General features: G+C 42.0%; 2 protein-coding genes across 3 annotated transcripts; one reads left to right on the top strand and one right to left on the bottom strand.

Annotated features, from left to right (window-relative positions):
- The first annotated feature begins 1597 nt into the window (after positions 1-1597).
- Positions 1598-5293, top strand: serpinh1b (serpin peptidase inhibitor, clade H (heat shock protein 47), member 1b). Of its 2 annotated transcripts, XM_088380989.1 has the most exons (8): positions 1632-1746; positions 2191-2222; positions 2660-2806; positions 2880-3072; positions 3346-3616; positions 3766-3864; positions 3946-4178; positions 4462-5293. In XM_088380989.1, the coding sequence occupies exons 3-8, from the start codon at positions 2691-2693 to the stop codon at positions 4762-4764; spliced, it is 1215 nt and encodes a 404-aa protein (XP_088237115.1). In that variant the 5' UTR covers positions 1632-1746; positions 2191-2222; positions 2660-2690; the 3' UTR covers positions 4765-5293. The 2 variants fall into 2 exon arrangements, with proteins under 2 accessions (XP_088237114.1, XP_088237115.1); XM_088380988.1 differs by lacking the exon at positions 2191-2222 and having other exon boundaries at positions 1598-1746.
- Positions 5294-6705: 1412 nt separating this feature from the next.
- Positions 6706-14941, bottom strand: gucy2f (guanylate cyclase 2F, retinal). Its single transcript, XM_088380987.1, has 19 exons — positions 14501-14941; positions 13643-14425; positions 12916-13214; positions 12372-12726; positions 12222-12306; positions 12033-12129; positions 11524-11649; positions 11300-11380; positions 10457-10633; positions 9879-10035; positions 9641-9790; positions 9274-9422; positions 9040-9203; positions 8775-8967; positions 8490-8664; positions 8194-8292; positions 8032-8126; positions 7875-7960; positions 6706-7398 (listed from the first exon to the last, which is right to left on the bottom strand). Exons 2-19 carry the CDS (start codon positions 14367-14369, stop codon positions 7293-7295), a joined length of 3321 nt encoding a protein of 1106 aa, XP_088237113.1. The 5' UTR covers positions 14370-14425; positions 14501-14941; the 3' UTR covers positions 6706-7292.
- Positions 14942-15117: the final 176 nt, after the last annotated feature.

Here is a 15117-nt window from a genome sequence, read left to right as displayed (position 1 = left end):
TTACGGGCCTATCTAAAATTTACCCCAGAAGAGAAACAAACACTCTCCTTAATAGTTGCTAGCCCTTTTTCTTAAACAACACACAACACGTTTATTTAAGTGAATTAAATATTGAGATATATTAAATTCCATACAGTAAACCATAGCTGTGTTAAAGGTTGTATAAAGCTGACCCCCAAGAGCAAAGAATGGTGCGACAAATAATATTTTTTGGAGACATTTATCAGTTTCATCAATACGAAACCATTTCAAATCTAGTTGTAACTTGTAATTTTGAAAGACTTGTGTTTGGCTTCTGGAGTACAAACGTTTTGACTCAGCAGCATTTGTCGTCCAACTGTAAATTAGCAGCTTCTGTTTGAGGTTCTGGAAGATTCTTCTTGTGCCACTTGGCACACACACAAACGTAAAGGAAGATTATGTAATGTCACCCCTTGCAAAAGCTTGATTAAAGAGAAAACCATTTGTGAGCAATTATGTTTTTGCATGCAGTTCTGCTTCCTTCTTTTCTTCATCTTGGTTTTTATTCCTATACTGGACCACGAAAGACTCTCTGCACGTACTCCTCCTGTTTATTAGGAGATTTGACCAGATTTGTTTGTGACCACAAGATGAGGAATTTCAGTGCAAACGGTTGTCCCCCAATAAGATTACAAACAACTGGTGGAGGGTAGTTACAGGCTCAAATTAGTCTTAACACGTAGATTCAGAAAAATTGCATCATCTATCCACCGTTTCCATTTGCACAATCTAAATGGGAGGTTTTAAGACAGTTTAAAAAGTGCAAAAATTTGAGAACTCAGAATTACGTTAGTGAGTATGAAATATTTTTGCAGAACCAGTCACGTACGTGACATGTTGGTGTGTTTAACAATTAACAATTGGTGTGTTTAACAATTAACCGAGGGCTGCAAAGGAGGAAATTTGGTGTTGAGAGATTCTAGGAATTCTTTACTGCTTGGGAAAATTCTCGCTGTTTTTGTCCCATTTAAATTATTCAGATTTAGTTGATTAATTTCGGTGTGCAGAAGGTACGAGATTATTTGAATCAAAGAAAATTATGTAATCTCGATATCCCTCATCTTTCTGCCCTGCATCCAGCGGAGTTGGATTGACGTGGCACTGGTGGGGGAAGGGCTTTTAAATCTTTGGAGCGCAACTGCAAGGAAAACATTCACGTCCCAGTGAAAAATAAAATAATTTGGTTGATCAGGGATGCGGCTTTTTTTCTTCTTCTGCTTCTTTTCATTAAGTATTTTATACGTACGTTCACAAAAACCTACCACCTCGAGCGAGTTTACAGCAGTTTTAAGAGAAAATTGGCGAAATACACGATCAGTTTGCAAGTTTTTTTCATGCATAATAATGACTGAGTTTATATTTAAATACTCAATAGTCGATTTTAAACATGACGAAACAAAAGTTAAAGATTGAGTCAGCAAGATGGATTAAGACCTAGAAGAGGTTTAAAAGTAGTTCTGTCCAAAAAAAGCCAACTGGCCCAGAATCATTTTTTTTCCTGACTTTTCCTCGCTAAAAGTTGCAGAACTGAACCCAGGTCAGTTGGCCACGTCGACATTCCAAAGGGGGATGTACCGCCTACCACGGTCCCGACCAAATCATTTGAATATCCCATTCCCACTTCTAGAAAGTTCCTTTTTTCTGCGCATATATAGAGGGTGTGTTCGTCTGATCTGAACCAATCCGCAGAACACAGCTGAGAGAAACTCCGCAGAACTTTTCCAGGTAAGGAAAAGAAAATAACACACTTTAATTTGAAGGATGGATTGCAAAGGCGTGCAGCTTTGCTTGACTGCTTTAAAATCACAGCACCTCATTTGTCCGTTTTTGGAAATGTTTGCCATTGCTCTTTTGGTTGTTGAGGTTTCTTCTATTATACTCTATTCCATTGTATAATACTCTATTCAATTGTGAAATGAAACTATTCACAGCAATCAATGTGTTTACGATGCTCCAATCTTGAGAAGAAAAAAAAATCTGACTATGAATCTTAAATCCATCAGGGTCTCAGTTGCCCTTTTGAAAAGGAAATGCACAAATGTGGCACAGCTATAAAAAAAAAAAAATACATGAGGAAAAAGTACATTTTGAAGTCAGTCAAAGGCAGTCAAACATCATGATTTACTGCCAACTCTATGGGGATTACTACATACAACTCTTGTCTTTCAGAATGAAAATCACAGACATCAAAACATCTCAAGGTATATATATTCATAAAAAAATGTGTGTGAAAGCAATGTCATCTCATTTCTGCAGTTTCTCAATTTTTCCGGAACCGAGACATCCTGCATCCTATTCACATTGGAGAAAAGGAAGTCTTAAAAGATGTCTGTCCTTAATATTGGGGGGGTTTAGACCTTAGGGTTTAAAAAAAAATATTTCCTCTGCAAACAAATGTTTAACTTCATACATAAGACAGAACTGAGACAGAGGTATCGGATTACATCTTGGTATGAGTACTGAGTGGGCGTTAGTTCCAGATCCTGCTGCTGACGTGGCGAGCAACATGTCTGCTCGATGGAAGCCATCCTACTGACCTCGCCTCACGCTGGCACAATCCCCCCCCCCTTCCCATAAAAGACACAGGATTGGATTTACACGCAAACTAAACCGGGATCGGCCATGCTGTTTGTTGCAGGCTATTACCGCTACTTTAGCAGACACACAGGATGTGGGTGAGCAACCTCGTAGCTATTTGCCTGCTGGTCTTGGCGGCCTCTGCAGAGAAGAAGCTGAGCGGCCATGCTACCTCACTGGCTGACAACACTGCCAACCTGGCATTTAAGTAAGTGGACACAATTTGAATCCTATCTCATCTGCATGTTAAATAACAATCCCATCTTTCTTTTTCTCCACAGCCTCTACCACAACATGGCAAAGGGAAAAGACACGGAAAATATCCTGATCTCGCCGGTGGTGCTGGCCTCCTCACTGGGAATGGTTGCCCTCGGCGGTAAAGCGACAACCGCCTCGCAGGCCAAATCTTTGTTGCATGCAGACAAACTCAAGGACGAGCATCTGCATGAAGGTCTCTCAGAGCTGCTCTCAGAGGTATGACCAGTAGTACGTGGTATCTTAAAGGGACAGTGTGTAGATTTTTGTCACAAATCGATTGTAGGCTTTTGAAGTTTGGTCTATCGGAGTCACCGTAGTGTGCCTTCTTCGGAAAGCATGCACTTTGAGTTTAAGTCATTGCAATATATTAGTTCACCACTAGATAACGTTGAAAATGTCAAATATCAGTTAACTGCAGGGGACTTTAATATGTGTTGACAATTAAGTGTTTAGACGAACACTTGAGCCAAGATTTGAACTAATCCACAGGTGAGTGACGCCAAAACGCGCAACACCACATGGACAATCAACAACCGCCTCTACGGGCCCAGCTCGGTGGCATTCGCCGACAACTTTGTGAAGACCAGCAAGAAGCATTACAATTACGACCATTCCAAAATTAACTTCCGCGACAAGCGGAGCGCATTGAACTCCATCAATGAGTGGGCGTCCAAGTCGACGGGCGGCAAGCTTCCCGAAATCACCAAGGATGTGGTGAACACAGATGGAGCCATGATTGTCAACGCTATGTTCTTCAAACGTGAGTATACTGGCAGTGATTATGAAAGTGTGGTTGACTGGCTCCCTCTAGTGGGATGTGAAGAATAAAAATATATGTTTCCTGCATGATTATGCAAAATGTAAAGTCTGAAGAGTTCAATTCTAAGCAGTCTGCGTTATCTCTTACAGCTCACTGGGATCAGAAGTTCCACGAAAGTATGGTGGACAACCGTGGTTTCTTGGTCACTCGCTCCTTCACTGTTGGGATTCCCATGATGCACCGCACAGGTACGTTTACTCCATTGTTTCTTTTACAGTGTTGTGGTTTGAAGACGAGTCCTCCGACCGCTGTGTCCTGCTCCTCCTCAGGTCTATATGACTTCTATGAAGACAAGCAGAACAACGTCTATATTCTGGACATGCCTCTGGGCCAGAAGCAGGCTTCTATGATCCTCATCATGCCCTACCATCTGGAGCCCCTGGCACGTCTGGAAAAATTGCTGACAAAGGCGCAGGTTGACGCTTGGCTCAGCAAGATGGAGAACAGGGCTGTGGCCATCTCGCTGCCCAAAGTCTCTTTGGAAGTTAGCCACAACCTGCAGGTAAGATGGGGAAACCCACGCATGTTTGCCATTTGTAGCAATTTTCTCTTTTTTTTTGTCATTTATAAACAATTGTAATATGGTATAATGTAATGTGTCAATCATCTGCAGATTTTTAATATTTTTGCCATTTGATTCCTACTCCCCATAATGAAGAGCATGCAAACTCTAGCCAAATTGAAACTATAAGGCAGATGTGATGATACCTGCTAAACTACTGTCTTGCTAGAAGATCATCTGTTTACGCTCTATTGAATGCCTTTGGCTCGCTTTCTCTCTTTAGAAACATCTGGCTGAGCTCGGCCTGACCGAGGCGGTAGACAAGGCCAAGGCAGACCTATCCAACATCTCCGGAAAGAAGGACCTGTACCTCTCGGACTTGTTCCACGCGTCGGCTCTGGAGCTGAACACGGAAGGCAACCCGTTTGACACCAGCATCTTCAGCTCCGGCAAGCTGAGGGACCCTAAGCTTTTCTACGTGGACCACCCCTTCATTTTCCTGGTGAAGGACAACAAGACCAAGTCCATCCTGTACATCGGCCGTGTGGTTCGACCCAATGGAGACAAGATGCGTGACGAGCTATAATGTTAATTTTGGTGCGTAGGAATATTTTTGTGAAAATATGTCAAGAAAACTGTTTTTGTGCGTTTTTTAAAGTCTAGTGTAACCTCAGGAGCACATTCCATTAAAGCAAACTGTGGACTAAATAGCTGAACTTTTGAGACACACACTCCTTTATTTGAATATTGTTTTCCAAATGTGAGCTTCACTAAGATTTTTCTTGCTTATATTAAATGTGACCTATTTCCCCCGCAGCCTGCTATTGACAGCATAGGTCAAACGATGGTGCTCGTATTATCTTTAACATCACAAGAGTGCTTTCTAAAACTCAACAACTTGTCATTTCTCTTGTTTGACAGTGGTTTTTAAAAATCAGCAACTTGCCACTTCTCTTTCTGCCTGCACTGAATTCTACTAGCCTGCCTGTTACATCTTTGGTTTTAATTTATGCTCAGCACATTCACCCTGTTTATTGCTGTCCACGGAAATGCTGTTGGAATTATGTGACTATGAACAAGTGTTGTTTTTCAATAAAACTTAAAAAAATGATAAATGTTTGACTTGTTCATTTTTGCTCCAATAAAGAAGGCATCACAAATTTTCCACTATGTTTGGGATGAACAGGCGATGTGACCCCGGGGCTTATCTGCCGCAGTCAGCTATCCCAAGAATGTCAGGCTTGACTTGTTCAACCATTGCTAGACTAAATAAAAGTCTTTGGAGGGATAACCTGCACAAAGGAGAGGCTGGGTTGAAACTGGAGTGTAGGGTCCTCATGGTGAGCTGGAAACTCATTCTGGAGGCACATTGTAATTTTTTGCTTCCTGTCTGTTCATTAACATTATGGAGTTAATGTTCTGACTTTTGTTACATCAGTGTGGAACAGAAAAACAAGTGAAAAATGTAACATCTGCTCAAGTAGAATATGATATTGCACTGTTGTGTTGCCTTACAAGATTGTTAACAACATATAAAGTGTTTGGCTCATTAATAATTATGAACATTCTCAGAATAAGAATTGAAACATAAGCAATTGGAGCCGGTGGTTATAGCAGTTGTCACCCTGGGAACCACATTTTCCTATTGTCACGTGGTTGCAACCCACTTTTATATAAATCAAGAGCAATAAAGAAAATTTAATCATTAGATAACTGCCTTTGGATTAGTGAAGTTATCATTGCAGTAATTTTTTAAAAATAAAACCGAATATAAAACAAATGATTGAAAATCACTTGGATAAAAGATATTAGCTAATGCCTTCATGAACTAGAATTTAGCCGATTTATAAAACACGATTTTTTTCCTGGAGTGAGTGAAGCCCACCAGGTGGTGCTGTAGTACAGTTTTATGATTCTTCATCTTTTGTAGCGCTTGTCCTCACTAGGAATGCTGCAGATCAGAGAGCAAGTTTTGACAAACAACAATTCACATGCATTCACAAGTATGGACAATTTAGTATTCAGTTTACACATGGAGAGGACATGCAAGCTCCACACAGGAAGGTTGGAGTCAAGATTCAAACCCTGAACCTTTGAATCGTGAATCAGACTGTCTAACCATTGCATGGAGACAACTGACAAAAGTGTAAATAAGCAGATTTTAGTACTAAAATATTTTAAGGAAATTCTCGTTCGCTGTTTTTCTTTGACTTTCTGTTCTCCCACCTCTGTCAAGACCTTCCTCGAGTGTCGCTGAGGAAGGAGCATAATGATAGTTAAATTATTGTCGAATTTTTCATAGATTTATTAGTTTGACATTTAAGTGTAGTTACTTGGTGACTTGGCACTTCTCTATGATGTGTCAAATTTACAAGACATATTTACGATCAAATTACAGGGAAAAGACAATTTCTGTAGATTTACGGTATCACGGTAAATTTAGACTAGATTTAAACTAAATCAAAATTAACAAACGCAGTGGGTGCATAAAATTGTGTAAATAATCATAGCAATTACCAAGAGCAAATTATATATATATATTTTTAATTTTTATTGTTGTTTTTTTTCTCCATTATTGATGCTCACTTTTTCATTATTCATTTTGTAGCATCATTATGCCCTCCAAGAATTATTATTCTTTTATATTAATTTCTGTACTACAGTATAGAAAAAGTAGCCTTTATATTTTAGGACTTATCATTGTGTAATATCCAGCCAGCTAAGTCCCCTATTAAGAGCATTCATGTCAAAGCTAACACAGACAATACAAATCTTATTTTAAATGAGGCATCCGGGAACATCCCCTCTTTGTATCATTTTGGTGACCCCCTCAGTGGCCAGTGAGTGCAGCAAGTAAGAGTGCATACATCTTTGACTAAAGATCAGTCCCTGGTCTACTGGCAGCAGCAGGCAGGCAGGTCACAGGACCAGTCTCATTACATTAGCACCATCGTGTTCCGCTGTGTCGGCTGCAGGCGGATTAGCCAGTCGATGGACAATCCTCTTAAAGGAGTCTGCGTTAAGCCACGAGAAGAGAGGCCGGGTACCGCTTTTACGTCCTCGGACCCGCTTCTCCTTTTCCCAGAAGGAATCTGTGCGATGACTTCATTCCTTTCACATCTTTCCTTCTTTTACGCTCATTTTTTGCTTGTCCACTGGCCTGTTGGCCTTGCGAAAAAGGCTCTTGATCTCATCCGTCACCATCTCCTGCCAGTTGACACTAATAAAAGACAAAGCTTGGAATTAATAACAAGCAGTCGCTACGTATTTCAATTTAAGAAGCACACCACAAGACACCCCAATAGCAAACACAACACAAATGTTAAATACAACGCCATGAGAGTTAACTACTCACTACACAAGGAGGGATTTCCACAATCTGCTTATGGGCAGAAGTTGATAAGATCAAGAGATTAAGAAGAAAAGATCACAAAGGAAGACTTGGAAATCAATGGCGTTCACATTAAAGCATGCCAATGTTTTCCACAGGACAGCACAACACCGGCTGCCGTGCGAGGCGTCTACCTGCGGGTCAAGACTTTTTTTCGGCCTTCTTTCTCTTGTAGGTGGCTATGTCTTTGGGGTTCAGGCCGTGATTGTCTTCACTAAGATAGCACAAGTGCAGTTTGCGCGAGTTTGGATCAAAAGTATAGAAAATATATTTAATATACACAAGAAAGATGAAAGTTCTCTTACCCCGGTTTAATCTCTGGCGGTTTTGGCAAAGGCTTTGCAAAGTCCGACTTCCCTACGAGCCAGTACGTCTCTTCGATGCCTTTCCCCTGGTAATAAAGAGCACTGTTTTACACAGATAATAATGATACCCAACGTTGATCTTTCAAATCAATCTTACCTTCAGCTCCGTCTTGCCCCTGACTTCTATTTTATAACCTTCCTTGAGAGAGCGGAGGATGTTTACAGTGCTCAAGTTTACGTGGATTCTGTAAGCTGAGAGAAGATGATTGAGAGTTAAATGATAAGGGAAAGAATTAAAAATGCAATTTTGGAAACGCACGCAGGCTGGTGGATTCCATTCTGGAGGCGGTGTTGACGGTGTCTCCAAACAGGCAGTAGCGGGGCATGGTCAGGCCCACCACTCCAGCGACGCATGGCCCTGGGAAGACACAAATTCATGATGCTCATTTGATTGAAATATAGGCTTGAAAATTAAACACTAAATTGGACCTGATAGACTTCTTCACAATTTGAATTTTGGTAGATTAGTATTTTCAGAAGAATATTGCATAGCCATTTATTTTCCGGTCATTCAATTTCATGCTGATCCAAAAGCCATCCACATGGATGAAGTACCTGAGTGGATCCCGATTCGTATCCTGACAGGAACGTCGGGCATATGGCGCATCCGGAAGGTTCCCACCGAGCTGAGGATGTTCAAAGACATGTTGGCCACTTCCGCGGCATGCTTGTTGCCGTTTCTCTTCGGCAAGCCCGACGCCACCATGTAAGCATCACCGATGGTTTCCACCTGAATAACGCATCTGCTCGTTAGCTCTTTTTACAAAATCATGATTATCCTCTAAGACAATAAACAGAGGGTTCATCGTGCTTACTGTATCTTGAAAATACGGAAAATACCTTGTAGACATCGTGGTTGCTGAGCACAGCATCAAACAGAGTGTAAAGGTCGTTGAGAAGGTCAACCACCTCGATGGGGTCACTGAGCGACGAGATGGTGGTGAACCCCACTATGTCACTGAAGTAGATGGTCACCTGGTCGAAGTACTCCGGCTCCACTGTGGCGCCTGTTTTCAGCGCCTCGGCCACCGAGCTGATGGATGCAGAGGATGATCAGCTGGTTTTGAAAAAGTTCATTTGTACATATAGGTGTGTGCCAACTGACGGTGGAAGCATCTCAGAGAGCAGCTTCTCTGTCCTTTGCTTCTCCACCTCCAGCTCCTCCGTTCGCTCTCGGATGAGGTCTTCCAGATTGGAGCTGTACTGCTCCAACATCCTCAACATGGAGTCGATGATGTTGGTCTTCTTACCCTTGTTGATGATTTTGAACTACACGAGAAAGAAACAATTATGTAGGAAAACAGAGAAAATGCTAACCTTACTTAAATCCCAAACAAACCCTGTCAAAAATCTCATCAAAGTTGGGTCTTCTGTCTGGAAGCTCACTCCAGCACTGCTTCATCAGCTGGATACATTCCAGAGGAGCCTGGTCGGGAGCTACAGTGGGCCGACACATTGGAGGGGGTTTCTTAACCTTTCGAATGATCTCTAGAATTATAGAACAAGAATATAAATATCAGACAGGTTAGACAACAAAGGAACAATATTTGATCATGGAATGAATTATAGTTGTAAATTAAGGAACCACTTTGGCTTGGCCCCTCCACTTGCTTGTTGCTTGGCAGAATTCATGACATATAACTGTTTTTATCATTTACCATTTTTAATTAAAGTCCAAAATCAAAAATGGAACTGTCCAAACACACCTTCGGGTGGTAGGCCCAGCATGCAGTACGGTAGTCCTCGAACCACCACCTCTTGGAGAATAATGGAAAAACTGTATACGTCCCCCTTGTAGGTGCCTTTACGGGAACTTGGGAGATCCCTCAGGAATTCAGGAGCAGTCCAAAAAAGTTCTGATTGAAGCAGAGGGAAATGAAGTGCGAAATAAGTTGCATTTTGTAACAAACTCTTGTTTTGTGATGATTGTGGGAGACATGATACCTTCAGGTGGTGGTGGTTTGAAAGGAGCCTTTTGAGATTCTAGTAGCTCATTAAAGCCATAGTCTGTGATCTTGAGAACAAAGCGGCCGTCCACCACACAGTTTCGAGATTTTAGCCGGCCGTGTGGGAAATCTCGATGGTGGAGGTATTTCATCCCCTGCGAGCACAATGTGTCTTTTTTATTACAATGTAGAAACTTTGCATACAAGCATCATTTTGAAGTCTGTATCAAACTCCTGTAATTAAATTGCACTTTTTTTTTTTAAAATATAAGTGAAGGTACATTAAATACATTACACAGCAGGAACAGATTTTTACACACGATAGTAAAACATCACAGAAGTTGTGAAACTTCAAACTTTGTCATTAAGAAGGATGACATTGTGATTAGCTTGGTCACGTTCAAGAAGGAAATACAACAAATGTGGAACATAAGGAATGTTGTTGAACTGTCTATTCAGGAAATATAGATTAATGTGAGAAGCAGCATTTTTTTCTCTGGGAATGTGACTCCAGTGTGCCAGACTTAATAGACAAGCGTGACGTGCAAGGCAGCGTGCTGGAGGATTGGCGTTTACCTTGATGAGGTCAAGTAAAAGCGAGGACTTGAACATCCAGTCTAATTTGACGTCCTCGTTCCTAAGCAGGTCCTGCAGACTTCCCCTGGAGCAGTGCTCCGTCACCACGGCAAACATGGAGCTCTCCGTGAAGAAGCCCAGGAAAAGATTCACGTTCTCATTTCTCAAGTCTTTCATCTGATAGGGACAGCAGGTTTGATTACCTTGTTATTGTTTTGATTGCAAAAACCACACAACTTTTTTCAATGACTCAAAGGTTCATTAAGTAAGATCAGTCAATATAATAGTGTCTTGAGATATGACTTTAATTCATTCTGTGACCACGTTCGTCACTCAAAATACTGATATATCGTAAAACATCTGTGCCCATTGAAACGAATGGAAATACCACTAATCCGTTCCAGCCTCCCTGCAAAAAGCCCAACAAACATTTTAACAATGTGTTTTTTCTAGAAGGAAAACAATACTTTGCAGTATTATACATTATAAATACATTTAATAATAACATGAATTAATAGAATGTACAGAATTAAATAGTCACTTGGACACAAATGTAGACTATCCACAAAACAAGAAGTGGCTTGCTAACTAATATGGAGGGACAAATAAACACAAATGTGGGGCACCAAAACGAACCAGGAAGTAATCGGCTAATTTACTAATGGACTAACAAACACAAATCTGCACATTTTTGCCAATATGATTTGATCAACAGTTCAACATTGCAGAAGGCACACAATAATTTATTACAAGTACCAATGCAATAGTTTGCTAAACAGCATTTGGATTATAACTTAACTCTGTGCCTATTTATGAATAAATGTAACACTTAATCACGCTGACCTTGGTAAAAATCCTTGTGCCACTTTGTTTCACTTCCTTAAACTGGCCATCCTCAAATTTCTTTAGCCACACCCAGTCACCCTGGAGGAGAGGTCACATGTTAAATTTTACGGCGCTAATATTGAAATGTTGTTATAACTGATTGATTCATCATCAAGCTATTGTTTTGTGTTGACGTACATGTTAAAATGCGAGGGGCTTTGGTTTAGTTCACTGTTCTTTACCTCAAAAACGGCAACATTGGTGGTCTCATGCGTCGCTGTGTGCATACTGTTCACTGAATGTGAGCGGTCAGCAGATTTCTCTTCCACAGCAGTCCTGGACTCACTCATATCCTCTAAAGTGATTTTCTGTGCATGAAATCAAATAAAAAATGTTGTCGAATAATGACAAGAAACGGAAACAGTAAATAAGATTGACACATATGACTAACACATTTCACACTCAAATTCAAAACTATGAATATTTTAGAGTCTTCAAATAACCTAACACGTCGAGATTCATACCCCGAACATCAGAACTGTGAGGTAGACATGCGATCAATTCATACATGTAGTGCTCTTCTTTTTTTTTTTTTTATAAAATACCATAACATGTAGAATATTATGTATTATCACAAATTTCCTGTTCCAACACTTCCCATGGATACCTTTGAGACGTCCGAGCAGTTTTTCTCCTCTGTAATCTCAAATTCTGCCCAAACAAGAGCGTGGGATGCAACATGGACACTCACCCTCTTGCTAATCTGAGGGTTGATGAACGTAAGATCCTCTAAAGTCAGCAGGATCCGATTTGGGCCTTTGACCAGTTGGATTTGCTGGAGTCTTCTCCTGTCAATTACATCCACAAAAAATGACAAAGTCATTCGATTATAGGAGACATGATTACACCAGTTCAGTAAATTAGCAGTGGAGAACTTTACCTGATGTATAAACTGATCAGAAGCCCCATTACAGCCAGAGCCAAGATGACTCCAAACACCACTAGGATGTAGGTGACCTCCACGCCTGCATAACAACAAGTTAGTGATAGATAGAGGCTCTAATGAATACCTTCAAGCAAAATCCCTTACCTCCTTTGCAGAGAGCACTCTTAACAAACCAGCAGCTGGAATCGGACGGTGGAGGAGACCCTCCTGGGAAACTAATAGACCTCCCGGCAAACCGAAGCCGCCCGGACGTAACATCCACCACGTAGGTTGGGTACAGCTGACTGCCAGCGTCGCTGGTGTCCAGGATGATGTAGCTGGTTTTGAGTTCACCTCTATTATCGACCAGGACCTTCTGGTTGAAGCCATCGAAGGATATGTTTTTGGTAAAGAAGGCGAGGTTTGAGCCTGACAGAGGCATTCCGGCTCTCCTGGTCTTGTGGATGGAGTTGGCGAGGAGATAAATGCTGTTATAGATCGTGCCGAATAGTGGATTCACCTGCAATACAATGCAGATTAGGTTAGTATGAGAAAGTCCAGGCCAGAATATTCTAATCTAAATCATGTGATTCCCCACCAGTGTGCCATGTTACTAGCCACCTTGTATGCCATTTTTATTTCATGTATGCTTTGGGTCAATAAAGGTTACAAAACAATGCTGGAAATATTCTTCTTAGCTTATTCCTACCTGTTCGGCAGCCGCAGTCAGCCTCACTTCCCCGCTCTCTTGGGCCCGTGTGTACGCCTCGTTGAAGGAAACCGGGTCTGAGATGATTGTGATTGTGAGCACGGCGTCATAGGCCTCACTCAGCTTGCTGTTGTTTTGCAGCGGAAAGTAGGGGACGTTGTAGGGCAAGCTGTAGTGGAGGGCGTCGTAGGGCACGAAAACGTACTTGCCCGAAGTCAAACCCATTTGTTGGGCCTTGACGAGAAAAGTAGCCTGCTGCTCTCCTCCGAGCAGCACAGAGTGCATGCACATGACGATCACTGGTACACACACAGGGAATTCTATGTTAGGTCATTTTATCCAGGCAGAAGTGTTCAGTCACTTCGGAGGACCATTATGACTATCAATGCCTTATATTATATACAATATAGGCTACACAACAAACTGATGCTAGTAAATCTGTTCAAATATTTTAAAAAGACGAATGGTAATAAAAATTGCTTGCAATATCTGTGGTTTTTAAAAGTGAAGACAATTTGCAATTTTGGTATTGACACATGAAGTCGATGCACAATTAGGCCAATTAAAATGATATGGTGGGCCGTATCCGGCCCCCGGGCCTTGGGTTTGACACCTATGGCCTACACGGACTAAAAATTGAGTAAAATGTGAAATTGATCCGCTGTTGCAGCTAAAGCCGCTCCCATTCTTCTGGGAAAACATTTGACAAGATTATCAGCCCCCTCACCTCTTATTTCCCCTGCGTCTTGGATCTTCCTCAGCGTGCTCTCAACTTGGGTCTCGTTGATACCCACAGACGTAACCAAGGCAACGGGAAGCCCCTTCCTCCTCATGGCAGCAGCCACTCTCTCCGCTGTGTCCATCCAGATGTCTTCATTGGATGACACCACCACGATGTTAGCCCACCGGAAGTGTTTCAACACCGTGAAAAGTACCTCGGAGGGAAACGGCACTGTCCTGGAAAAGGTCGGGTATCCCGTAATGCGGTCCAGCTCAAAATTGACACACCCGTGGGAGAAGATGGCCTTGTCCCAGTTCTTTGCCAGCAGTGATGCTGCGGTACAGTATCCAGGATTAGTGGGGCCCACAAACGCATCCGCCATATTTTCGTATTGTATGAATTCAGTCAAAGCTTTGGAAGTTTCGCAAGGCTCCTGCAGGATGACAAAGTCGATCTCCAGGCCCAAATTCAAACTGAGGTCCTCGTTTATCCTGCTTACAGCAAGTCTTGCCGCGGCGGCCGGCAGCGTCTTGTAGAACACCGGGTCACAGTTCCAAGGCCCCAGGACGCCCACTTTGAATACCAAACAGCGGACACAGCAAGGGAACGTCAGCAATCCAAGGAGGACCCATATGAGAAGGTTGTACAAAGACGGCGTCAGTAAAGTATGCCTGCTTTTAATTAAAGGCCCAAATGGATGGTTGGACTCCCATAGCGGTTGAAAATGTTGCATTGTCCTGGCTGTGAATTTGAGGTAGTGACGTTTTAGGTTCACTGCAGAGTAGTCATCTGAAAAGTAAGCATGTATTTTCAGAATGCTCACCTTTGAAGCACAATTAAAATTAATAAAGTAATATAACTCACCTAGCTTCGCTTTTTAAGTCATCAGGACAGCTTTGCAGTCCAGGCGTCACCTCACCATTCTCGCAAGCTTACCTGTTTGCCCTGAGCGAGCTGGGAGCCGAGTCATCGCACCTGAACCGCCAGGCTGCCAAGTGACAGGTGGGGAGACCAGGAAGCTGTTTGGAGACAACTTCAGCACCCTGGAGAGTTACTTACGCCCCGCAGCCACTGGCTTTAACTACTTTGCCTTCATGAGGTGGATCTGGATGACAACAAACAACTGTGCTCCTCTGCACTCATGTTGGAATTTCAAAAAACAGGTAATCCAAAATCCCGGTTGAAAGCAAAAAACACCTTAAAATACTGACAGAATTGTATTGGGTGTATTATATTATGAGAACATTGCCAGACACATGCTCATTCAATCCAATCCTCCAAAGTGACCGTGGGCCAAAACGTATACGTGTAACCCGCTAATCCATTTTCACTGAGGAGCATCCTAAGAGGATTGACAGCAGACCTTAGTCTAGTCCAAAAGCTTTTTTTTTTATGGTGCAGCTGGAGCTCCAACAAGGCCTTTACTTTTTCTTATCATCTAACACACTCAAAAACTCTGATGTCATCACAACAGTGTATTG

This window comes from Syngnathus floridae, chromosome 7 (assembly GCF_059516105.1).
Source record: "Syngnathus floridae isolate MCC-2025c chromosome 7, RoL_Sflo_1.0, whole genome shotgun sequence".
Taxonomy (NCBI): Eukaryota; Metazoa; Chordata; class Actinopteri; order Syngnathiformes; family Syngnathidae; genus Syngnathus; species Syngnathus floridae.
This window is presented reverse-complemented; position numbering and strand designations above follow the sequence as displayed.

Bases quoted from the DNA above. Each gene is read 5' to 3' on its own strand.
- serpinh1b (XM_088380988.1), top strand. From the start codon at position 2,691: ATGTGGGTGAGCAACCTCGTAGCTATTTGCCTGCTGGTCTTGGCGGCC. The intron at 3,617-3,765 runs GTGAGTATACTG...TATCTCTTACAG, and splicing joins CAACGCTATGTTCTTCAAAC to CTCACTGGGATCAGAAGTTC. The intron at 4,179-4,461 runs GTAAGATGGGGA...TTCTCTCTTTAG, and splicing joins AAGTTAGCCACAACCTGCAG to AAACATCTGGCTGAGCTCGG.
- gucy2f (XM_088380987.1), bottom strand. From the start codon at position 14,369: ATGCAACATTTTCAACCGCTATGGGAGTCCAACCATCCATTTGGGCCT. The intron at 11,650-12,032 runs GTGAGTGTCCAT...TTTCATGCACAG, and splicing joins ACCCTCAGATTAGCAAGAGG to AAAATCACTTTAGAGGATAT. The intron at 9,204-9,273 runs GTTTGTTTGGGA...TTTCTCGTGTAG, and splicing joins TTGATGAGATTTTTGACAGG to TTCAAAATCATCAACAAGGG.